This window comes from Myotis lucifugus, unplaced genomic scaffold, assembly GCF_000147115.1.
Source record: "Myotis lucifugus unplaced genomic scaffold, Myoluc2.0 scaffold_217, whole genome shotgun sequence".
NCBI classification, from domain to species: domain Eukaryota; kingdom Metazoa; phylum Chordata; class Mammalia; order Chiroptera; family Vespertilionidae; genus Myotis; species Myotis lucifugus.
In genome coordinates, this window is record NW_005871265.1 from 443,968 (window position 1) to 470,862 (window position 26,895).

The 26,895-nt window shown below is 38.0% G+C and overlaps 1 protein-coding gene across 20 annotated transcripts in view; it reads right to left on the reverse strand.

Moving 5' to 3' along the window:
• The window catches only part of ZMYND11 (zinc finger MYND-type containing 11), a 90,074-nt gene that overhangs the window by 21,763 nt on the left and 41,416 nt on the right, over window positions 1–26,895 (reverse strand). For 10 of the 20 annotated variants that reach the window (XR_002831494.1, XR_002831493.1, XM_023761782.1 and 7 more), the window contains 7 exons: window positions 26,479–26,523; window positions 23,441–23,602; window positions 4,981–5,058; window positions 4,458–4,550; window positions 2,023–2,110; window positions 1,422–1,477; window positions 231–308 (listed from right to left, as the gene is read on the reverse strand). Coding sequence is in view for 18 of the 20 variants with exons in the window: in XM_023761782.1 (XP_023617550.1) it covers window positions 231–308; window positions 1,422–1,477; window positions 2,023–2,110; window positions 4,458–4,550; window positions 4,981–5,058; window positions 23,441–23,602; window positions 26,479–26,523 (600 nt within the window). In the remaining 2 variants the exon portion in view is untranslated. Of the gene's footprint in view, window positions 1–230; window positions 309–1,421; window positions 1,478–2,022; window positions 2,111–4,457; window positions 4,551–4,980; window positions 5,059–23,440; window positions 23,603–24,056; window positions 24,142–26,478; window positions 26,524–26,895 lie in introns of those variants that run through there. The other 10 variants (XM_023761780.1, XM_006098030.3, XM_023761783.1 and 7 more) reach the window with 7 other exon arrangements.

Sequence of the window (26,895 nt, forward strand, 5' to 3'; positions counted from 1 at the left end):
GGGACTCAATGTTTAGTCTTAAGTTCCTTGTTTTAAAGTCAAAATTGGATAACAATCCCAAGTTGTTTTTCCCATGTCTCAGTTTTTACACTCATTGAAACCATATGTCCTATGATATAAAGAAACATATTTAGGAAGGATTATAAACTTTAAGCAAACTGGAAATAAACTTCCTTAGAGCATCATATACTTAAGAGGTAAAACACAAAAAATCACAAAATGTCACATACGCAAGGATAGCAGAACCAATTGTCAGGACGAGCATTTGACAAATAGAAGCAGTTCTTGCAAAGCTGTAACTCATCCAGCTGAAAAAGAAAAACAACTATTTTAGCCTACAAAATATAAAGATCTGCATTAAACTATATAAAATCGATCCACGTAAATTAACATTCTTGTTCATGTACACAAATAGCCTTGAATTTTGTTCCTAAGTTTAAATTTTAAGTTTTCAATAATATTGGAAAAGCTGCCACTTTCCTGTTCAAACCACCCCCATGGTCTCAGATTGCATTTAAAAGAGAAAACAAATTCCTTACAAGGCCTGGCATGTCTGACCTCTGCGTTCCAGCCTCACTGGTGCCTTTGGCTCTTTAGTTCTTGGATTAATGCAATTTCCTCAGTAAGGTCTTCCTCATCTACCCACATAAAATATCCACTACCAATAATAGCAGTCCTTACTTTGCCTCATTCTCCATTTTAGTCTTTGTTTTCTTTCATAACATTTTTTTTCCAACTTATAAACATATTTTGACTGTTTCTTATTTAAGTATCCCTCTTCAGAATACAGCTCCATTAGCAGGAAGCCAGTACCTTGATCACCATTTCATTCCTCCTAACACACGCCCAGCACACAATAGACACTCAGTAAACATATATTTAATGGATTTTAAAAAGTCAAATTTGAAATGAATTTAAGAAACAAAACTTTTATATAATTGAGACACTTTTGCAAAGACAATATGATTACAGGTGTTTCAAATAAGAAAGACCATATACACAAAAAAACCTTCCCAAAATAGTATTTCATTTACTATATAAATATGAACTGTGTTGTTTGGTTGTTCTTTTTTTGCCTGTGTAGTATCCTTTATCCAAAGAAGGTAACATTTGTTGAGTGTCACTGCCCCATACAAAACATGTACATGCATTAGGTAACCAATAACTTAAGGGTAATTAAAAAAGAGCAAACAAAATTTCTTTGTAGAAGTTACTTAGTAACTAAATCTCCTAGGATGTCTCTGAGAATAGTTTGACAGAATTTTTTGCCTCTATTTGCATTATTTCCCATGTATATAAAAAATGGAAATAAGTTTATATTTAATGGAAATTGCAAAATTAAAATATGTAAGATGAGTGGGATTGTGAAATAAATTAATTCGAAATATAGTAAGAGTTTAATTACTAGGTATAGACAGTACCTCATGACAGGTATCTTTATACAGCATTCTTGCAATGTCAGCTTGCTCACTGTCTGCTGTAATTAAAGACAGATATCCATTACCAATAATCTAAAATACAGACTACCAAAATTAATACTCACTTAAATTTTCTTTCATTTTGACAAAAGTAGATATATACCATTTAAAACAAAATGTGTATTGTTTTTAAAAGTTCAGGCAGTGAAATAAAATTCTACAGGCAGCTTTAATTTCACATCTAACATAGCACTAATTCTCTAGGTATAGAGTGGCCTCTTTCTTTACCTTTAAATGATAGAATATTAATGGGGAAACAACCAGAATTAATCACAGCGCTTATAAAAAGCCTTTCAACTAAGTTTATAAATAAAACTATAAAAAGTAATACTTTCATCATTTAGTGTACTAGTGTTTTGCTTTTGGACAGTTCATTCTATAAGCTATAACTACATTACCAAATATTTTTAAGATTAAACCATAACATTACTTACAGATCATTAAAATACTAATTTTAATGTAATATTTTATAAAAGTTATTTCTCAACATGGAATGTAAATGGTATGAAAAAAAATGCAAAAGAAAAAGCAAAAAATATTCAACCTCCATAGAAAATCACTGTATTGTGGAGAAGTAGCTGAGCATCAGCTTTGAACTCTTCATAACTTCGGTATTTCCCTTCATTCACTTTCTGCAGTGATTAAAAAACAAAATGGCAAGAGTTACTAGTAAAAATATTTGTCTGCAATATGATAACATGGTTAGAGTATGGGATGCAACAGATTTTTCCAAACAACATCATGGCTACTCCTGTGTCCCACAGTGTTGACACACCATATGTAAGAGAAACCCACAACTCCAGTGCAGTTAGAATGTGACAGTATGGTGAAGTGTGGCAGATCTGCTGTCCTATAGCCACTGCTGTCTTTTCTACTGATTTACTAGAGTGAACTTGGCAGCTTGAACATCTTCTTGTGTAGCGATGATAAAAGCTCACTGTAAACAGTTAAAAGCTTTGGCCAATGTCGCTGATGAGAACTTAACTACTTATTATAACACAGGAGAATAAAGATTGAAGAAAAAGAACTGTTAGCCTCTGTGATAGTTTAACATAACTAAAGAAGACACATTTGTAATTCTGAATTGGGAAAGGTTAGGTGGGAAATCTGAGGGGTTTCTGGGATAAGACAAAATTTTTAGAAGGGGGTATGACAAATTAACTCCACAACAAGAAGGCATTTTCTTATCCTCGTGATATTTTTAGGAAATAGGTTTGAAAATTGCTTGGCTTTCAAATACTAAAATATTAAGGCCTCTAAAGAATAATTAAGACCTGCCCTGACAGGTGTGACTCAGTTGGCTGGGTGTAGTCCAGGGCACTGAAAGGTTGCAGTGTTCGATTCCAGCTCATGGCACATGCCCAGGTTCTGGGCTTGATCCCCAGGAAGGGGTGTGCAGGAGGCAGCTGATCAATGTTTCATTCTCTCTCCCTCCCTCTCTCTCTAAATATCAATTTAAAAAAAGGTTAAGAACCAACCTTTTTCTTGAAATCCTCCAAAACCCAATTCAGTGGCCCTTTTTCGGAAGGCTTCTCCCAGATTCCCTAGCTGAAGGTAGTTGCCTCCTGTCATGTGCCACAATTTACTGTATTGGGCTCCGGGATGCTTATACCCTCTTTGTGATTTGTGAGGTATGCACTGTGCCTTGTATTTTGACCTGGATTGTAGTTAAGCTCCTACAACCATAAAAATCACGTCTTCCTCTACTTTTCTTACAGTGCTTTTGCTCATGAATAGCACTTGCCAAGCAGAGAACCAAGACAGCATCCACCCATCTAGTGTTCTCTATGGAGCCAAGAGGATCAAACTGGGGATCTGGGTCGGTGCCATGCAGGAAGGGAAAGCTGCAGGAGCACGGGCAAGGGCAGGAAGGGCAACTGGGTTCAACATTCTTTCAGAGGCCTCAGAGTTTAGGAAAAGAGGCTATACCTGAGGCTATGAAATCTGCCAGTAGTAGGTAAAATTTAAATTGTTTTTATTCTAGGATTTGCCAGAATTTTAAGGGAACAACTGTCATTTACCCTTTCCTTCCATAGAAATAATACACCTTTAGTCTTTCTCAGCTGCTAAGGCAGCGGTTCTCAACCTGTGGGTCGTGACCCCTTTGGGGGGGGGGTCGAATGACCCCTTCACAGGGGTCGCCTAAGACCACTGGAAAACACATATATAATTACATATTGTTTTTGTGATTAATCACTATGCTTCAATTATGTTCAATTTGTAACAAAGAAATTGGGGGTCACCACAACATGAGGAATTGTATTAAAGGGTCGCGGCATTAGGAAGGTTGAGAACCACTGTGCTAAGGGATTAGGAAACTTATAAGATAATTTCAAATAATTCCTACGATCTTCCTATAAGCTATTATGGCCAACCATAAGATTTTAAAATTTCAAAATGACACATAAATTACAAAATTAGTAATTCAGCAACCCTAACTTAAAACATGTCTAAGTGTTCTAGGGGATTTTATTGCAATTAGTAATTAAATATTAACAAACCCAACAATCCTCAGCTAGCATTGATAACATTAAGAACTTCAAGAATAATTTGATTCAAGTTCATTTCATTGTTTCCCAAGACTCTAGATTAGTTCTATGCTCTAATTTTTCCTTGAGAGAAAACCCCAAGTACTACTGCTAAAACTAGGGACCTGTGTCCAGATGTGAATTTTCTACATCTGAAATATTAAATTGACCAGGGTCCCATCCATTTGCTTTCACAAACAAGTATCAAGACTTTACAGGTCGCTTAAAACCAGCCCTATTAAAAGGCCTGGTTGTACCAGAGTGATCACACGAAATTTAAAACAATAGGCACGTACGTGTGGTGGCCATGCTTAGCTGGTTCTAGTAAGACACTGTGCAGGCACATCCTCCTCAAGAAGGAATGGCACCCAGGATCATGCTTGGCTGTGATCTCTCATTCACCTGGGAGCCATGAGGTAAATGGGAAGCAGTACGGAAGGCCTGGATTTACCTCTTGTATGGTGGGGACGTCAACCGCTGAATGCACCAGCCTCCGGTACATCGGGTGTTTGCTGTCCTTTCCCTTTTTATTAAGGTCTATAGCCTGAAAGGTCATTAAATACACCAGTTTAAATGTGGCTAGAGAGAGACAGGTAAAACATCAATTTCTAAAGAAGTACTTTAGAACTTAACAGAGAAATGTACATGCACTATATAGTTTAACATGGCATTCCTTAAGGTTTTGACAAAACAGTTATTTTGGAGCGTTCCATTTCATTTTAAACACTATCAATGAAAATGTTCTGATAAACAAATTTTTTAAATGTAAATGTTTCTAATCTAATGCAGCTAAAGAAATGTCTGTTCTAAAACAAAGACAAAACACAAATATCTAAAAGCCTATTATAGAACTATTTATTATACAAAAGAATTATGACAAAACTGCTCTATACATATTTACTTGTCAATCATTAACTTTTAAAGAGTGAACCAGAGTGAAATCTAATTGGGAAGACTCCAGGGGCAGGACTCACCCTCTCCTTCATGCGGGAGACTATGAACCTCAGGTATGTGCTCATCTCTTGTTTGTTTGTATTTTTCTTCTTGATGCTCTGTTAAAAACAGGAAAGGCCAGATATAAAATCTGATCATTTATATGTCTATATTCACGTAAAAGACTTCTATATATAAAAGATTATAGTCTGCTAAAATTTCATTTATAAAATGCACTATTTCCAAAATATTTGATACAGAGGATTTTGAGATTTGCATAGCAAAAATAACATGTACTGTAATAAGAATCAGAAAATATTATGTTGTACTTGAAATAATACCTTAGAAAATTATGCATTTGTTTCTTGATATTTTGGAACTTAAACCAATTTTCAGATTAAAAAGAAATGACAACAATAATGATAACATAATAATGACATAATATAGAATCACTTATTTTGATATATATTCATAATGAATGGCTGAAGTCCTTTAGGGTGCATTTTAAATTAGCAATCGTGCATGGTGACTTTCAAAATAACTTTATTAAAAATCTGTTACTTATGAAATATGTGCAGTAGTGCAGTGGCACACACCTACATATCTGTCTTAAAGTGCTATTGATCTAGTCAGTATAAATCCAATTTCTGTCAGGCTGGCCTAAAAGCTAATTAGGTTCTTCAATTTATCTCTCAGAAAATCTAACTTCACATGAAGAAGGAAAAATCCAGGATTCTATTTCTCTTATGTCCTTTGTAGATAGCAAAGAAATGAAGACAAACATTCTCATTTCTTTAGTCAAGGTTAAGAAATCACAGCAGACACTGGGTCATAAGCAGATGGCACAGCAGAGGACCGAGTAGGTCTGGGCTACCTACTAACAGATGCTTTAACTTTTTCAGGCCACTAGATTATAACTCCCAAAGAAACGTAAATGCAGGAAATCATCTTAATATGCTTAATACAGTTACATTTCTCATGTAACTGAGAAGTCTTAGCCAGAGCTTAAGCGAATTGATTATACACACAATATTAAAATACTATCCTATATAATAAAAGGGTAATATGCAAATCAACCGAACGGCGGAACAAATGGTCGCTATGATGTGCACTGACCACCAAGGGGCAGATGCTCAATGCAGGAACTGCCCCCTGGTGGTCAGTGTGCTCCCACAGGGGGAGTGCTGCTCAACCACAAGCCGGGCTCGGGCTCACAACTGGCGAGCGTAGCAGCGGTGGTGGGAGCCTCTCCCGCCTCTGTGGCAGCACTAAGGATGTCTGACTGCTAAAGGGCGCAGGCCGGGCTAAAGGACCCCCCCCCCCCCCTTACACGAATGCCGTGCACTGAGCCTCTAGTCCTAATATATAAAAAGCTAGGAGTCATCACAACTGAAACAACCGGACTGATGACTGAACACTAGGCTGCGTGGGGCAACCAGGCTGGCGGGGGTGCGGCTGTTAGGGGCGACCAGGCCAGCAGGGCTGGGGGCAGTTGGGGGCGACCAGGCCGGCAGGGGGGGCAATTGGGGGCAACCACACCGGCAGGCAGAGATGGTTAGGGGTCATCAGGCTAGTTTAAAAGGCAATGACCTTTCTTGGACCCAGTGTTTATAATTTCGGGGGGAGAAGGGCTTTGATGTAGCTTGTGAAGTCTCATTTTTAACAAGATCCCCAGTGATTCTCACGCACACAAACATGTGAGAACTATTAATTGGTCCCTTCCATAAGCCAGACACAACAGAGAACTAAGCTCAGTTCCTGCATTCTGCAAATCTCACAGTAGTGTAGAGGGAGCTCTCAGTGGGTCAGTTAGGGGGGCAGTTAGGGCGGTCAGGCAGGCAGGTGAGCCAGCAGTCCCGGATTTGAGAGGGATGTCCTAAACCGGCAGTCGGACATTCCCCCAAGGGGTCCCTGACTGGAGAGGGTGCAGGCTGGGCTGAATGAATTTCATGCACGGGGCCTCTAGTATATAATAAAAGCCCAGTGACCGAATAGCAGAACGACCGGTTGACCAGTCACTATGACGTGCACTGACCACCAGGGGGACACTCGACTGACTGGAATGAACGGCTGCTCCCGCAGCAGGTGGATCCCCACAGGTCACGCCCCCACCAGTGCACAAATTCCGTGCACCGGGCCTTAGTATATAAATAAAACATAGAAAAGTATTTTCTTAGCTGGAGATTGTTTCATGGGCTTCACATTTAAAGTCACATTTAAAGTGACTTGCTCCTTCCACTTTTTGCCTGAATTCTTTGGCAAAATGCACAGACACAATCAATGGTTCCTTCCTTACCCAGCTTTACGGTATGACCTGTGCACACAGCTTCTAAATGGAGCTTCTTAAAATGCAGCTGGGCTTTACCTCTGAGCATCTGAGCTGGAATTTCTGGTGGAAGGTCCTGTGCTCTCTGTATCTGCTTGTTCACTCTTCTATTTGTTAATTCCTCAGGTATTTGTGACATGACCAAGACCAAGCACCAAGGGTGTAGATGTGTAGTTTAAAAGGCAATGACCTTTCTTGGACCCCGTGTTTATAATTTCGGGGGGAGAAGGGCTTTGATGTAGCTTGTGAAGTCTCATTTTTAACAAGATCCCCAGTGATTCTCACGCACACAAACATGTGAGAACTATTAATTGGTCCCTTCCATAAGCCAGACACAACAGAGAACTAAGCTCAGTTCCTGCATTCTGCAAATCTCACAGTAGTGTAGAGGGAGCTCTCAGTGGGTCTGATGCACAATCAGCTATTAGCACTTTGGACAAATGTTTTTGCAGCATGGACATCCTCCCACAAACTGCTTTTTATACTAAACAATTTGTTAAACTTGATATAGGGAAGAGAAAAAGTAAGAAGTCCAAGAAAGCTGTTTTTTTCTTACCTCTTGGAAAACCTACATTCCCTTAAAAAGAAAGAGTAAAAACAATGATTCCAGCTACATGCTCTATCATGCCAAATATTTTGGGTACAGTATGAAACAGTTGATCCCAAATATCAATCTGATCATTAAACCATAAATTTGTATAAATTCAGATGTAATAACAATGTACATCAGGTTAGAAGCCTTGTAATATCTGTGGGACTGTGGTTCTTTTGATAGGTAACATATTCTTTAGGGGAAATATGCAGCCACCACTTTTATGTAGTGCTGAAGAGTAATGTTCCCTAAATATTGTCTACAGTCACCTGAGCAGTGATGATGGGGATGAGTTCTTCACTACATCTACCACAACATAGTCCTGTGTCGTGGGTTGCTGTGTAGTTCACATGTACACAGAAATATGTTTTTCTCCTTCCTGTGCTCCAAACACCAATCTATGAAAACTTCACTGTTAGTAGGCTAACTTCTTTTCTTTTTGGAACCTTAGAAAACAAAGCAACTCAATATTTCCTTATGGGCAAAACTGATGCAGTGATAGAATCAGAACATCACTATAGACAAAACATCCTAACTACATTGGTCTTTCTTTGTAACAAAAACACTGAAAACACTTTGAATCGGTACAGAAAACCCTATTCTACTTTGCTTAAGTTTAGGTAACTTGTGCACTAAACTGTTCTTGTTTAAATAAAGGTCCATTTTCAATTCCTACTTCTTTCCCACAGAGAATTTACACAAAATGTGGGTGTCATATCCCACAATGCTTTGGTTTCATCTGTTTAAACATTCTTAAGTGAACTGCTAAATTAGCGCAACCAGGTGCAGCAATATTTCTTTCCTGTTGGGAAGACTGCAAATGCAGTGTTCAGACTGAGGGCCTTAATTTCACAAATCTAAATGATAAATGTAAGATGATAATCTGGTTTTTTGTCATGTTTAAGTTTGTTTAGAGTCAAGTAGCTAGAGTATCTCTTTTCTACTATGTGCAATTAAAAGTGGTGATATGAGCTTGGAAAAAGGACTATTTCACATAAAATGTAAAAGGAAACACAAGGGGGACATGTGACTTCCATGGCTGAATAGATATGACCTATCCCATCCTTCACAGCTCCAATTCCTTCAAAATATTACTTCAGGAGGTCTTCTACCCCATTTAATAAAGTGCTACCCAGACATAGCTATCCCACTCAATGTTCATCAACTGTGGCTGTTGAATCACTGGGAAAAACACCAATATCCACTTATATAAAGTTGTGGAACAGGCACAACATATCTGTGATGGAAAGTAATGAGGCCCTAGCCAGTATGGCTCAGTGGATAGAGCGTTGGCCCACAGACTAAAGGGTCCCAGCTTCAATTCTGGCCAAGGGCATGTACCTTGGTTGCTGGTTCCCAGCCCTGGTCATGGTGTGTGCAGTAGGTGACCAATTGATGTGTCTCTCTTACATCAATGTTTCTCTCTATCTCTCCTTTTTCCTTCCACTCTCTCTAAAAATCAATGGAAAAATATCCTCGACAGAGGATTAACAACAACAACAAAAAAGTAATGAGAACCATGGCTGAGGAGGAGGGTACAATGATCATGTTCTCTGCCTTGGTGGGACCTGGGTGTACAGGTGTGTGTGCATTTGTCTGTTCATCATATGGTACATTCAAGACTTTTGCAAACCCCTGCAAAGTAAATTTTACCTCAAAGAAAAAGCCCCACAATGTCAAGGTGCCACGGCTTAGGGAGGGGCCTGGGCACTCACTGTGCCAGTACTTCAGGTGTTTCTAACAAGTGACCCTGACTGAGAATCACTGCCTTGCATTATTAAAGAGGCTATGTATTTACACAAACAGGTGCAGTGGTTCCAATTGTAACCTTGTAACTGAGAAGTGTTAAGTGGTAATCTTCAAAAGTCCTTTTAAAGTGATGCCAGACCTAGTAACTTTCTCTGTCTACTTGCTAAGACAGACAGAAATGTTTCTCTCCTATATTTGTTCACTTTGCAGATACTATACTAGAAACTTTAGTGATTTGGGTTGGATAGGATTCACCAAAAGGAGTGTCACATCCAAAAAATTATTTTGTTGAAAACCTCTCCTACTTGTTTATTTTGTACTGCTGCCTAATCCACTTTTCTGGTGATAAATATGGGATTCTATTGCAGATAAAGGACAAGAACTGAAATACATACAAGCCCTCTGTTGGTAAGTGAACAGCTGCCCTGGGGCACAGAGCTCTCTACCCAGGATACTGAAAGGAGCCTGCTTCCCAGACCCGGGGCCCAGGGAGCTTCCTCAGCAAACTGAAGCAAACAAAAGAAAGAGAAGACCCTGAACAGATGCAAAACCTTTCCCAACAATGTGCAGGGATAAAACATTTGATATATATATAAAGTTAAAAAAACAACAACCATTTGTTATAAGATGCTTTCACATTTGCTAAACTTGTGTGGGCTTTCTTTCTAAAGTTTCCAGTTACAATTTAGAGATTTAGTATTTCACACAAGAAATCAACAAAGCATTGCAGCTTCTGCCTCAGAGTGGCACTGTAAGACTTCTGGGTATTTCTTAGGTAATACATGTGAGCTGCCTTACGTGACATTCACAACAGTGTCTCAGGTAATGCCTGTCGGCCAAACCAAGCCACTCACAGTAGCTTGAGCAAAAGCTACTCTAACAGAAAGTAAAGATTTGCTTCTAAGGTTAAATGCTATTCTGTCTGTAACATAACTAAGCAGGCAGCTCTTCATAAGTTTGGAAAACATAAAAGTAATGCTGTGTAGTATCTGCAGATTGTTTCAGACCCAATCTTTTCTCAGGCTTTGAAGAACTGTATCTACTGTTACGTACAGACTTCAGGACTCATCAGTAAAGGCCTCTCTGTAACAGCACGCAGCTCAAACCTAGTAAAGCCCAATAAATTTCTGGTAACTGTTCAAAACACCCAGCAGCATACAGGAGTGATTTGGGCAATATCTGCAAATTATCAAGGAACGAACTTTCCATTTCATGGCTAAAGTTGTTGGAACCATTTTAAAGGGACAATAATCACATGGCTGAAGCTGTGTTATAAATGTGCATAAGACATCCACTAAAGTGAGATGCTCTTAAGTGTATTATAGACAACTGAGGGGCTGCTTTCCTCTACTTAAAGGGAAAAAAATAACAGAAAATCTTGAGCATCTTCCTGAGTAAGGGATTCTCAGGCCAGTTGCAAATAATTGCTGGGATATAGCAAATCCGAAGAGTCTAGGTAGACATCTCAGACAAATCATGAATAATGTGTCACACTCAGTGACTTATGGTGTTTCTGGCTGGAAGAAGGTACAAGCAACTTTTGATCCACAACTGATCATTGATTACAGTGCCTAAGCATCACTAGTCAAAGGGACACTCAGGATTAAATGGTCTAGAATTTTCAATATTTTCTAGAGACCTTGCTTTAAACTGTAGAAACATTATTTTAGCAGAGGATGAAGTTGTGGAAGCATTATTCCAGTACATCAAGTATCCAAAAGAAAAAAAGTGTGAAATTAGAAATCAAGGTATCTTCTCATTTGTGCTGCTGGAGTTCAATTCAAATCCAAGTCCCCAAGTCTGTGACTAAAGAAAGACAAGCGCCTCACGCTTTTGGGGGGATTCCCAATATCCAGAATGTCCTTTGGCAGCAGACTCAACAGGGTTGGCAAACTTTCTCTGTAGAGGGCCAGACAGAAAATATTTTAGGATTTGAGAACACACACAGTGTGTCTGTTTCAACTATTCAATTGCCATGGTGGAGAAGATGCCATCTTAAATAACGTTCTAACAAAACTTGTGGAAACTAAAATTGGAATTTCTTATCATTTTTACATCACAAAATATTATCCCTCTTTTGATTTTTCTTCAACCATTTAAAAATGTAAACCCCATTCTTAGCTCATGAGCAATACAAAAACAGGTGGAAGGCTTGATTTGACCCATGGACTGTGGTTTGCCAGCCCTTGACTAGACTCTTAAGTTCTGGAAAGCAGGATCCATAATAATCTACCTAATTCAGTGTTCTGTAACCAGGGGCCTGTACACTCTCTAGCACATGGTAAGTGCTAGGTGAATTGAAGTGATGATAGTCATTAGTAACCAAATTCACTGCTTACTACAAAAATATTCCATGCCATTCAACTGACAAGACCCATCCAAAATGTGAAAGAGTTAATCACACACCCAAGCTGTGTTTGCATATTCTGGCCATTCTAAACCATTTTATTTATTTCTGATGTGTGAACCATTTCGTTGCCAGTGGACCAAATATCACCTTTGGCCTCTAACAACCAAAGGCTCATTTAAATATTAATAAATTCACAAATCTGGAGCACTGGTTGAAAAGCAGATTCCTGAGCCTCAGCCCAGAGGCTGTGTTCTGAACAACTACACCAGGTGATTCTGGTACAGGTTGCCCTGTAAGTTGGTGGAGAAACACTAATCTGCATTTAAATTACCTACATTGTTTGAAGAATTAAGAAACTCCAAGCTCTCTAACTATCTGTAATCACAGAAAAGAATCACAATAAATTTTATCTGCACATAAATTGCCTATGTTGTTACTGAAATTAGAGGCTCTAAAGTATTATCTACAACCATTTGTAATGATTGAATACAAAGTATGCATAACAAACCTCAATGTTTGAGACTTTAAGGGTAGAGCTGGTCTGATGGAAGTACCCCAAAGGCCTACCATTTCTCCTCCAATATCACTGAGGCCCCTGTTGCCCCATCAACGTCAATCATATTCTAGGACAGTTTTCTAAAAATATACCTACATTCAGTCTTTTTTACTCCCAGCACTGACATTAAAATTAACTCTCCAACATAAGACCTAAAGATAAGAACACCACACCTACTGCCAGTTCTAATGGTGGAAAACTTGGCTTACTCACTTCTGCATGTGGGATGCACCAAACCACATGGAGTACCCTCTAGCTCAGGGGTGGGCAAACTTTTTGACTCGAGGACCACAATGGGTTCTTAAACTGGACCGGAGGGCCGGAACAAAAGCATGGATGGAGTGTTTGTGTGAACTAATATAAATTCAAAGTAAACATCATTACATAAAAGGGTACGGTCTTTTTTTTTTTTTTTTTTAGTTTTATTCATTTCAAACGGGCCGGATCCAGCCCGCGGGCCGTAGTTTGCCCACGGCTGCTCTAGCTCTATGCCAAATCTCCCACAACCAATCCAGCAACAGTCATTTGCACTTGAGTTTCTGGTAATAGCTTTTTTTATTTATTTACATTAAAGGATGTAAATTTAAACCTCCCTTAACCTGTCATAAATATGTCTCCTTACAGCTGAAAGTTGGAACTCTGAGGATAATGCAAACTACTAAGAGTGTCATAAAGTGGACACTTGGAGCATGCTAGCAAATGCAGCTCTACTAATAAGGTGTTTCCAGACTTGTTCGTCCAGATTTACAAACAGCACTGAATACTACTCCAGCTCTATATGTATTTATTAATTTTTACAAAGTCAACTCTTTGCTCTGACTGAACTAAGTTATGACTAGTTCAGATAATAAAATCAGCTTTCAGCTTTATAGCAGCCAGTCTAGGGCAGTGGTTCTCAACCCTTTAATACAGGTTCCTCATGTTGTGGTGACCCCCCAATTTCATTGTTACAAATTGAATATAATTAAAACATAGTGATTAATCACAAAAACAATATGTAATTATATATGTGTTTTCCGATAGTCTTAGGCGACCCCTGTGAAAGGGTCGTTCGACCCCCAAAGGGGTCGCGACCCACAGGTTGAGAACTGCTGGTAGAGTGATTTACAAACTATTAAAGCATCTTTAATTGTACAGGCCACAAAACCAACTGATATTGTAAAAATATGTATTATTTCTACATCTACTATATTCACAAAAAAATTGCTACAGAGGTGTCATTATGCATGTCAGAAATTTTACCATTCATTATTAAATGGACTTTGGGGATAATTTTAAACTCCTTTGTGGCATACTGCAGGGACCAGAGATTAGAAAAGGGACATTCAGGAAAACTTCATGGAACCAGGTTTTGTATCTACTTATTCCTTCCCTTCTACACAATACTAATCTTTAAAGAAAGAACAAGATTTAAAAAAGCAGAGGCAGAATGGCATTCCTCAGTGGAGTAAGCCTTTCCATCCTTTTCTGAAAATAAGTTGCCTGTCTCTGTTTTAAGGTCAAGAAATGAGTATCATTTGTTCTATGCTCACAGAGGCTGACTATCAGCTAATGGGAATACTACCTGCCCACCTGTCCACACCTTCCCCTGGCACCTCATGCATTTGCAGACAGTAAAAGGAAATTGCGCCCTTTGTACTATTTTCAGTTCAATACTGGAAACACTAAATAAGCTTTCTATTTATCTAGATTAAGTTGTAACCATCTTGATATAGAGACTATTATTTCCGTAATCCCTTAGAGTTAAAAATTCTATTAAGATTCTAAACAAGCCACCAAATACATGCATCACAAAGACCAAATACACTACCACCTAAAACATTTCACACTCATATCCAAGCCTTTCTGACCATAACACTGCTAAATTCATCAAAGGAAGGCAATGAAGAAGACATGGACATTTTTTTCTTGCTTGCTTGGGTCCAGGTAGTTTTGTAAAGAGACTAGAAAACAATACATAAGATTTTACAGTTTTATAACCCAGATCAACTTTTTTTAAAAAATATAATTTATTGATTTTTTACAGAGAGGAAGGGAGAAGGATAGAGAGTTAGAAACATCGATGAGAGAGAAGCATCGATCAGCTGCCTCCTGTACACCCCCTACTGGGGATGTTGCCTGCAACCAAGGTACATGGCCTTGACCGGAATCGAACCCGGGACTCTTCAATCCCCAGGCCGACGCTCTATCCAGTGAGCCAAACCGGCTAGGGCCAGATCAACTTTTAAAACCCTCTGCATTTATCAATGTTCCCATTACTTTTTCCTCTAATCAAGGTAGTGATAAATAGTAAAACTGCCTTATAAATTACTTGATTTAGACAAAGATCTTAAAATTAATTTTCTATTTTGCTAGTACAAAGATGATAATTCAGTTGGCTGTAGAAATTATAAAAATATTTATTGTTCATTCATTTTCAATACTATGATTGCCCACCAGTTAAAAAAAATACACATCCCCTCAAACATGGCTTCTACTTCTATTTTATTTAAAAATCAAATCTCCATTCCTGATTTGTTAATATGTATCTTGAAGGTAAAGGTACTTACTTTCAAGGTGAAAATATGAATAAATTTCCCACATTAACAAAGGAAGACTGACCAGAAAGTAAGAACAGTTACAGTTTCATAATAAATACATAATAAGGAATTCATGTTCAAAATATTTTCATTTAGCACTTTTTCCTATTTCATTCTGAACATTAAATGGACATTCTCCTGATTTTGGAATTTAAAAAGAACTGTATTGCCTACATACCCAACAGAATGAAAAATGGATTCAGAAGTAAATTTCTATCACCAGTTTCAAGAAGTAACTTTCATCAATGACTTTTTCTTTAGCTATCTGAACAAAAGTCATGGTGCAAATGACTCAAAATATAACTTTACCCAGAACTAAGTTAACATTAGCAAGTCAGTAACATTGATAAGTACCCACTTGATAAAACTCGAGGTGGCTTTCTAATGGCGATTTAGTCATGGTTTGGTTTTAGTAAACCAGTTAAATTCCTTCATTTTCAGTTGCCTAATGAGTATACTATAAACCGTGTGAAAAAAATATAGTATCTGGGTCTTATCCAATTTAAAGGTTAACTTGAAATGCTTTCTATAGACTTCCTTCTGCATATATATCTTTAAATTATTAAGTTTCCTGTAAAATATATATCTTCATTTCAAATATTTTATTTTTTTCAAATATTTTAAAGAGAAACTGTAGTAGGAAATGCTTGAAATAGTTCCAATTAATGTGAAAGTAGCACTAAGGGGCACTCTTCCTAAAATCTCTGCAGATGCCTGATCAGAGACTCAGGTGCTACAAGTTGGGAGACCTTTTGGTTTTGATGTAGGATCAATATATACATTTTTTAAATTATTAATAAAATTTTTCCACATAGATTCTTCTTCATTTCCTTATCTACATTTTCTTATTCCTCCATTTTATTAATGGGCTAGGCTGATCACCAATTTGTATATTAACACAATTTAAAAATTTGTGATCCTTAAACTACAAAATGCCATCTGAAATGTGTGTGTGTGGGGGGGGGAGGGGGAGGAATATGACTTACATTGACCTATTCATATAAAAGTCACAATAAGTATGTCATAAATGGGATGCAAAGTGAACCAAAGTTTGCTACAGGATATAAAAAAATTGTAATACAAAAATTTTATGTTATAATACTATCTAATAAAGAGGGAATATGCTAATTGACCCTCACACCATCGCAAAGATGGCGGCACCCACAGCCAATAAGGAGGGAATATGCTAATTGACTACCTCGCCCTCAAAGATGGCGGCACCCACAACCAATAAGGAGGGAATATACTGACTGCCACTCACTCAAAAATGGCGGCGCCCACAGCCACAAGATGGTTGACAGGAGAGGGCAGTGGTGGGTGATCAGGCCAGCAGGAGGGGACATTTAGGAGTGACCAGGCCAGCAGGGGAGGGCAGTTGGGGGCCATTGGGCCGGCAGGGGAGCAGTTAGGCATCGATCAGGCTGGCAGGCAGAAGCAGTTAGGGGCAATCAGGCAGGCAGGCGAGTGGTTAGGAGCCAGCAGTCCCAGATTGTGAGAGGGATGTCTGACTGCCGATGATCGGACATCCCCCGAGGGGTCCCAGATTGGAGAAGGTGCAGGCTAGGCTGAGGGACACCCCCCCGACCAGTGCACAAATTTTGTGCACCGGGCCTCTAGTCCTATCTAATAAAAGACAAAAAGGGTAATTGACCATACCTTTGCTACGCTTCCCATTGGCTAATCAGGGCGTAATACAAATTAACCGCCAACCATGATGGCGGCCGGCAGCCACGCAGCTGAAGCGAGCAGGAGGCTTGCTTGCTCCAGTGTTGGAGGAAGCCAAGGTTCCCCCCCCTGCCGCGGCCCAGCTCTGAGCTCCGAAAGCAACGAAGTTTCAATTATAGAAGCTAAACAAACCCCAGATACCTGCTTTCAGCAGGCCGTGGCTTTAGAGCTGGAGCGAGCAAGAGCCAGCTCTCAGCTCCAGTGACAGCAACAAAGTTTCAATTATAGAAGGTAAATAAATCCCAGAATAAAAAAAAAAAGAAAAAAAAGGAGAGGCTGGGAGCTTTAGTCGCCGGCCAGCCTGAAAACGGCCCTCAGTCCCTCACCCAGACTGGCCAGGCACCCCAGTGGGGACCCCCCACCCCTGAAGGGGTGTGACCAGCTGCAAACAGCCATCAGCCCCCACCCTGATCTGGAACACCCTTCAGGGCAAACCAGCCGGCCCCCACCTGTGCACCAGGCCTCTATCCTATATAGTAAAAGGGTAATATGCAAACTGACCCTAACAGCAGAAAGACTGGGAATGACTGGTCACGATGACACACACTGACCACCAGGGGGCAGACGCTCAACGCAGGAGCTGCCCTCTGGTGGTCAGTGCGCTCCCACATGGGGGAGCTCTGCTCAGCCACAAGCCAGGCTGATGGCTGCCAGTACAGCGGTGGTGGTGGGAGCCTCTCCTGCCTCCTCAGCAGCACTAAGGATGTCCAACTGCAGCTTAGGTCTGCTCCCCGCTGGCAAGTAGACATCCCCCAAGGGCTGCTGGGCTGCCAGAGGGATGTCTGATTGCCAGCTTAGGCCCAATCCCCCGAGGAGCAGGCCTAAGCCAGCAGGTGGTCATCCCCCGAGGGGTCCCAGACTGCGAGAGGGCACAGGCCAGGCTGAGGGAACTCCTCCCCCCACTGAGTGCACAAATTTTTGTGCACCGGGCCTCTAGTATAATATAAAAGCCTAAGATAAAAATCTCTGGATGGATTTCACTAGAGCAATATTCTGTTTTAGAGGCCCAAATATGGAAAAGGAGACAAGTACTGTAAGTCGCTGTGGTCTTCCCATTCTAGCTCTTTCTATGTGCTCACAGTAAAGGCACAAATTACACAAAATTTTCCTCTCTAATGACATATTTTAGTCCACATATAAAATTTTCATATATCTGAACCTAAAGGAGCAGTAATATAAATCTAAGTTATGAAAACAAAAATCATTTCTGTAAGAAACATGAACATGTTAAAAGAGGATAGAGGAAACAGGGACCCAGGTTCAAAATACATCTCAAACTTACTAAGTAGGAAAGTGCCAATTATTTTGTTTGGCTATATATACAGTTTTTCCTCTAAAGTTAATTTGACTTTTTATGAGGTACCAGATTCAAAGCAAATGCAGCACTATCTGATATTATAGCCATCAACCTGCACTGCCCTGTATTTTTCAGTGTTTGCTGTATAATCTGCTGTGTATATGAGGGAAAGGAGGGGCAGTGCTGATCTATATCCCTCCTTTAGAATTCTTCCAAGTCCTAACTATAGCTTCATAGGGAGAACAAATGCCAGGTCAGTCATGAGGCAGACATTTTGTACCAAAGATGCTTCTCTGGGAGTAGTACAGGCATTTAGAACATGCAGTTCTCAAACAGCACTGTATGATACAATAGGTAGCCATAGCCACATTTGCCAAGTTGAATTCCAATTTCTGGGTCTCACAATAAACATACATAGCTGGAAGTTCCTACTGGACAACACAGATAGAGCATTTCCATCCCCACAGAAACGTCTCCCAGCAAGTGCTGCTCTAAAAAGCAACATGGTGCTCCAGTCTCAGAGGTGGTCCTCGGGTTTCTTAGAACACATTAACCTGCCTGTATATTAAAAAAATTTCAAGTAGTCATTACTCAAGCAGTATCATAATGTTCACCAGCAAGATTGGAGGCCAGCAAACGTGCAGAACATGCACACACATCCCCATATGAATTCGTGTACGTGCATGCACACATGTACACTTGAACACACAACAGACATCCATACATACACAAGATGTGCACACATGCCCCCACCCTCCACAAACACACCCATGCTTGCACAGACATGCACCACGAAGGTACACACACACACCAGCTCTGCATCCATGCACATGTGTGCTCATACAGACACAACAGACAGACACACACACACACACACACACACACACACGTGCACATCGGCTTGTGTACACACCCCGGCCTGTCTTCTATAACCACAGCATCAAAGGATAAAATGACTTTGCAATTTGGAAAATACATTTATGAAAGGAAACAACATTAAAATAATACAGACAGTTGTACCGTATCAAATTAGTAAAAAAAAATTGGAAAATACTTTCATGTTGGCATAAATGGGTATAATCTTCTGCAGGATAATTTAGTGATTGTTATAAAAAATTTACATGTGCTTAGTCCTTAAAATTTAAGAATTTCACTTCAATTAATTTATCCTCTGAAGAATAAATTTACTTCTATCTATGAAAGAGATCATACAGAATTACATAGGTAGAAGGAAATTTATTTTGTCTCTTTTTAAAAAATACAATTGATTACACTGTGTTTTAAAGATATATTCTTTAGGCAAATAAAATCTCAAAAGCAATTTTCACTTAAAAGTTAATGTTTTCTATTTCCCCCCCTAGAAAATTCATGGCTGTTTCAGGAATATAAAATTCAAATACATCCAAATGTAATGAGAAGACTGCTCTTCAGAGTGGAAAGTGTGGGATGACTCTGAACATAGCAACATGAATGTCCTCTTTGACAGCTAAGTTTCAGTGTGATGTAACTGATTGGACAGGCCAATGGAAGCAATGTAATAAGCACCAGTGGGGCACTGGTTAAATAAATTATGGCACATTATGATACTTATATAAAAGATTGGGACATTGCTGAATAGAAACAAACTGATTCCATCTAGCGATGTACATAAAACTACATAGAGAAGATACAAATGGGTGAGCTCGGAGAGAGGGGCAGGACGGATATCTGTGAGAACATTCACCTATTATGTGACAACATTTCCAGAAATTTTACTTTTTCTTTAGCCTCTAAATCACTTGAATTTTTTACAACCAAGTTAAAATAAATATTTTAAGTCTCTCCCCCCACCCTTTTTTAAAAACTAATGACAGTTTCCAGTAACAAGTATGTGAAACAGTGTGGCTCTGAGTGTCAACCCATGAACCTGGAGGTGATGGTTCAATTCCCGGTCAGTGCACATGCCCAGGTTTCCAGCTCAATCCCCAGTAGGAGGCACACAGGAGACAGCTAATCAATGATTCTCTCTCATCAATTATGTTTCTAACTCTCCCTCTCCCTTCCTCTCTCTGAAATCAATAAAAGCATATAAAAACATTTTTTAAAAGTGTGAAAAAGAACATGACTCAAATTTTCTTCAAAGTAAAATGCTAATCTGATATTCATAGGCTATTTTTCAATAACAATCTACTACATCCATAAAGTAACAGCTTAATTTTTTTTAGAAAGGCAAACATTCCAAAGAAATATCCTGGGTTCTGAGATTCTTGAGATTATGAAAACTGATAAAATTATGTTAAATTGAGAAAAATTCCAACCATTACCCTCTTAAAATATTTCATAGTCAGATATTTAAGATAAAGCTGCTTGAGCTGAAGTAACAACAGCTGATGGCTAAGTAGAGAGAACCTATTCTAAGTGACTTTTTAAAATGAATCCTTACATGTACTCTTATTATTTTTTAAAATTTATTTTCAATTAGGATTGACATGTTCAGTGACTTTTTCAATACTGAGGGGAAGAGATTATGTAAAAATGAATTAGTCTTCTGATCGCCATAATTTATTAGAAATGTTTTAAACTTAAATTTTAGGTAATAATGGTTGGGGTTCCATCTATTTGCTAAGCCTTCACTGAAATTTTGTTCTGGGCATCTATCTTCAAAATTCCTTATTAGCATACTAGTATCTAATTAGTCTATATTTTCCCAAACATTAATTAAAAAGAAAAACAGAAAAGACTGTTTTGCTGGTTTAGAACCACAGTTCTTAAATTGCAGTCTCTCAGTTCTCTTGGTCCACGAATATTTCAATCTGGTCAGTCACTCTCATGTTAGATTATAAAAAAATGGCTTCACGTTTTGATGCTTTGTTAAACAACAACAAAAATCAAGCAAAATATTTTACCTTAAGGATATTTAAAATTCCATTCAAATTTCAAGGCTATTATCACCTCTTCTCCCAGGAAAAGAAGATAACACTAACCTTTTCTTGAAAGTAATAATTAACAATTAAAGTACAATAATTCTAACATAGAAAAAACTACTTCTTTGGAAAGTTTAAAGCTGAAGTTAAAACTCACCACACCCAACCCAGAAAAAGGCCTTTTGAGCCTAACCAACTCACAGTTAGTTTATGAAACGAAAGTGTTAACAATTTCTTGTTGACTCATAGCTTCCTTTTCAGGAAGTGTAATTATACCACAACTAGAGGCCCGATGCACGAAGATTCGTGCAAGATGGGCCTTCCTTCCCCTGGCTGCCAGCACTGCCTTCGCTCTGGCCAGGAGCTGCCGTTCCACCTTCCCACACTACCAGGAGGCCCGGAGAAGCTGGGGCGATGTGGAATGCCTGCATCGTCACCATGGCGATGATGCAAGCGTCCCGTCCCACCTGGCCACCGGCCGCTCAGTGCCTGCGTATGCAAATTAACCCACCATCTTTGTTGGGTTGATTTGCATACTCACTCCTGATTGGTGAGTGTTGCGAAGGTACGGTCAATTTGCATCTTTCTCTTTTATTAGGGTAGATGTGAGACTATCTAGACTGACAAAGACAAGTAGAAACCAAGAGGGAAGAAAAGAAAAATAGGATGGGGTAAGCTGAGTTCCATTTTGGTTATCATGTTTCTGTGTGAGCCAGTAAAACTCTGAAATTTTTTTTAAAAAAATCATCTAATCAGTAAAGAGTAAAGCAAACACATAGAAAATGGAATCTGACAACTTGATGGTGAATTCTAATGGAAGAAATATTACACATTTTCTTCAGAGGTATAACTGTTCAATTTCCATTCTTCATGTAAGGAATATAAAACACATAATAAAGTTTAACACATCCTTAAAAATCCTAGTGTTACTGTTTAAATTCTTCACTATGAAAATAAGAACTAAATATTAAATATTAAAAAGCTATAGCTATAAAGACACAGGTATGTCCAGCATTGTACTTCTTAAACTCCTGATTCAGTATTTGGTCAGTGACCCCATCTCTTTTATATTTTTATACTGTAATGCTTTCTGTTCTTAAGATCTCATTATTCTTTACTTACTTTAAATTGTTATCAAAAAACAGGAATTAGTTTATAAAATGCACAAATCAGAATATGAATATTAAATGCAGTTCCCATACCACCAATTACAATAATTTTTTGTAGATACATAAATTCTTGGAAGACCTCAAAAAGAAGGTAATCTGCAACCTGAGGCTTTATACTAATATATTTCATCCTAGGGATTTATCACTGCTTATGTAGCATTTAGGCATTTTACTACATCATCATCACACATTATTTTTTAATGTTATCTCAATGGTCTTTTGTCTGCCTATGGAATATGCTGGTAGGATGTGGTACACTTAAAGTAATACAAAACCATAGGTACTAGGAAAGACTAGAATGTACACTATCTTTTGCTCATTATACTGGCAGAACATGTTTGGCTGAAAACAAAGAGAAGAAAAATTATGAAGACAAATATATTTTTGGAAGAATAAATGAGTATCTAAGTTACTCCAGTATTACAAAGTATATTCACAAACAACTCAGTAATCTAGGTGATCTGCATAGTTCCAAATAAGTATCTTAATAATTTTAAGTACAAAATAATAGTGGTTACAATCAAGTAATTCATTGCTAATCACCATCACTGCCACATGTAATGCAGTATTTAGGTATCACACATCACTCGTATACACACACATACCACATCCTGCAACCAACAATCACAGCATGTATACTTTTCAATGGGGAAATAATATGAATGAAAATAATTGTGGAAAGTACCTATTTTACCTACCAGCCTATTTCATTCTGCTTTAAGTTGGAATGTTTTATATACATACAACTGTCGCATCCATCCACCCTCCGAATGAGTTATAAGCAAGAAAGAAACTAACCCATGACGTGACAAAAAAAAAGGGGGGGGGGATGTTACATGAATATAAATGAGAAGTAGATACAGAATGTCTCCAACAATGTGCCTTTTTGCTTTGTTTTCTGAGTAGCGAAGAGGACACAATTGAACAGACCTTGGTATGGAAGAGTGTTTCTTAATTCCCAAAGACTATTCATTGAAGGAGTCATACAATCCAGAGGCAAGTGTAAAGTAAGGGAAGAGAGTATATTTTTATATGATTACAACTTTCTAAAATCCAAACCCTGAATATGTCATGTGTTCTGTGATATCCATTTATGAGTGCTCTATGTTTATATATCATCATTTCAGCAGATAACCCCCACCCTCCAGTACTTTATCCATCAACCTGGCACGACCACCTGGGGTATCTTTGTGCAGCTATTGTCAATGAACTCCAACCCTCTGACCAGCACATTAAAGCTCATATAGGTACTCACCCTGCAAACTGGGCACTGCCAGTGACTACTGCTGTCTCTAAGCCTGTACTCATCAGACAAACACTTGGAATGATACACACGAAAACACAGGTCACATATCAACACCTCTCCAGGCAAATGGCATTCAAAACAATACCAGTCATGATTTTCTGTTTCCCAGTCCTACAAAAAATACAAAATAATTTCGTATGACATTTTGTCAATATCTGCAATGACTAAGAACAAAATTGAAACTAAAGTCCATCAGAAGTTAGGCATCATAAACAATTTTAGACATTTTAAAACAAGAGGGAAAAATATCTACAAATTTGCTTCTTTAAATTTTAAATTCTTCCCTAAACAGTATTAATATTCAAAATATCTTAAGGTGATTTGATAGCAAAACCAGTTCAAAAATAAGTCCAAAGCCAATCGTAGTCTAACATTATCTTCAATTTTAAAAACATAATCTATGGAATGATTTCTTCAATAAACTGAATATCCCAAACAAACATCTATACCTTAGTATTTCAAATAAACAAACCTCTGTTTTGTTCTGCTTTCTAGAAAAATATAGTAAGTACTTAATTAGCTCACTGTTGAAACAGAGAAAATAGTAATAAATGGTGATGCTCACTATTCTTATCTTCTCATCCATGGTATTGGATGCTTTATTGAAAATAACCATTAATCAGAATGTCCATGTTCTGATAGGTTGTCAAATTTTCAGGGTCTGTTGAATTTGGAAAAATAAATTGAAAATGTGAAACTAAAGGTTTAATCACATTCTCCAAAGGACATTGCCATAAAAAAACTTAAAAGGAAGTAGGCTTATTTTCTTACTTGGACTATTCCTGGAAATAAAAGAACATAACTGCAGTAGGTTTTCTTCAACATTTTCTTTTTTGTTACACTCTTTTTGTACAGCCAATACCATTTAAACATAAACAGGAAGATGTTATAAGTCCTCTTAATTTAGAATTCATTCTTCATAAATGCCACTCTTAGCTTCTGTCAAAAAATACCTGTTAAGAGTGATGGATTCATTCTCAGCTTTCTTTTGTAGATGTGGTAACTAAGTGAACAATGGTTTAATCCACATTCAGTGTAATCAAGGCCACTGCCAATGATTTCCAAACTTGAATTTCCTGAATTCCAAACTTGGGTTCTGCCATCGTTTGTCTTTTTTATAAATCACTGTCTACACTCTGTTTCTGAAACTGAACGGGTTTCTTATGTCAATTACTCCCCCATTAAATGGGCTTCAAATAAAACACTTGTTTAGCAGGCAGTAACTCCTTTAGCGCCTACGGCTGAAATGTACTAATTACTGCCTGAACATATGACAGGGCTACTATCAACACCTTCAAAAGGGAGGAGAGTCACTAATGTTCCAAAATTCACTTTCAGAGTCATGGCTACAGCACATTGGCAAACTCAGCAAAAATGTAAACTTTTCAGTTTACTTTTTCTTCAGAAATCATGGTCTTCATTGACCAAAGCAATAAAGAAAAACATAACCATTTCTAGTTATTTGCTGCAGATAGATATACTCTATAAACTTACACTGGAGTAATTTCAGTCAAACTGCTAAACAAATCGTAAGATACTGATGAGACATAAAACAATGATGTGTGCATGGTAGGAAAAATACCTATCTCACCAAGTTTGACATAGTGGCACTGCAGAGACATAATATATGTAGTGCTTGGCTGTACGAAACAATAGTCACTGTGTACCCATTTCACAATGTTCACACTTGGAGTGCGGGTGAATTTCCCGCCAAAATATAAGATGGCTCTGTCTTTTGGTTTTGTTCCATCCACCAAAAGGGTGGATTACAAACAAATATTTGGTAATACGCAGTTACAATCGGCCCGAGTTTACACGTTTCCCGCACTCCACGGCAAATCTATATGAACCGAGTTAAAGACGGCTCCCGCGGAGTACGCGCAATTCACGCGAGCCGACTTAACTCGTTTCCCGCACTCCAAGTGTTCATATGTAAGCTGCTATTTTAATATTTATATCAAAAATCATTGATAAATTAGGTTTGAGTGGAGATAAGATACTTTGCTCTATTCTGAACTAACAGAACTCTTGCCAAGTTTAAAACAAAATATTTCAGAATATTTTTTCATAAGTTGTTCAGAAACATCTCTTTGAGGCTTATGTTTAACTCGTTATTAACAAAAGAAAGTGCCAACCTTCATCATTTGAAATTTTTTACATTAATTCATCTTCCTGTAGTTCTTAAAATGGTGATTACTAAGTAAATTAAGAGAAAAAAGCAAGAGTATAACTTTGGTGCACAGCTCTAAAGCTCTAGCCTCCCCACTTTACCTCTGACCCTTTTCTATTCCTTTCTCTCCCATCCACCCATAAAATGAGATGAAAATGGATCTTTCCTCATTGGGGTGTTTAATAGCAGACCTAGTTTTCATAACAATTACAGAAATAAAAATATAATTCAAATGAAATAAAAGTAGAGAAAATTTGGATATACTATTTACATAAAGGCATATGAATAACTCCATTATCAGATATAAGAGGTATGGTCTGGGAACATACCTGTTCATTCTTTTAATCATAGCAATAGCTGTTTAGAATATACAAAACACACAGAAGTTCAAAAGTTATTACATTCTAAACCCAGGGCACACTTTTCTGAGGTATAAATTACATAAGCATGTTTAAGATAGGCAGAGTTGCCTACAATTTCTCTTTTAGTAAACAGAATTAATTTACATAGTGCTCTAATAATAATGTATGCCCAAAAGCTAATCCTGCATTTTCCTGGATTTTACCAGATGTCACCAACTACTCTCATACAGCCTGATTAGTAGCATAATATGTGAAATGCCACTTCAATACTTGAAGAAAAATTTTAAAAAGCAAACCTATTAGCAAAAAATCCCCAACTAGAAGCAAAGTAAAGACAATATGGTGTTAATGAACAATTCTAACAAGAGTTAACTAAACTAGCCTAAAGAAAGATAGAAATGTAGTATTTTTTAAAAGCAGATTTAAAGTAAAATAACAGTGCAAAATTAGTTCACCTTGTTTGGGGTTGCTGTCCTGGAGAAAGGCTGCATACTGTAGGCCTTTCAAAATAAAAACAAAATAATCTTGGTCTCTCTACTATAACTTTGCTCAATATCAGGCAATACACAGAGCTAAAGGGATTTCATAGAGGATCAAACTGTTTATTATTTGCTATATGACTTACATTATTTTGCAGATGATATCAACTGATAATCTATGAATGTACTAATCATGAATAAAAAGACAGTAGCATACAAATTCAAGAGTCATTACTAGTTTAAGAGGAAACTTTTGATACTAACACAAAAGCTACAAATGGACAGAGAAAAATCTTTCTATTTAGAAAGTCATGTGCCAGGAAAGCTATCATAATGTTAGAAAACATTGTAGTAACAAATAAACTCGGTGCCATTATAAATTTCATTAAGACC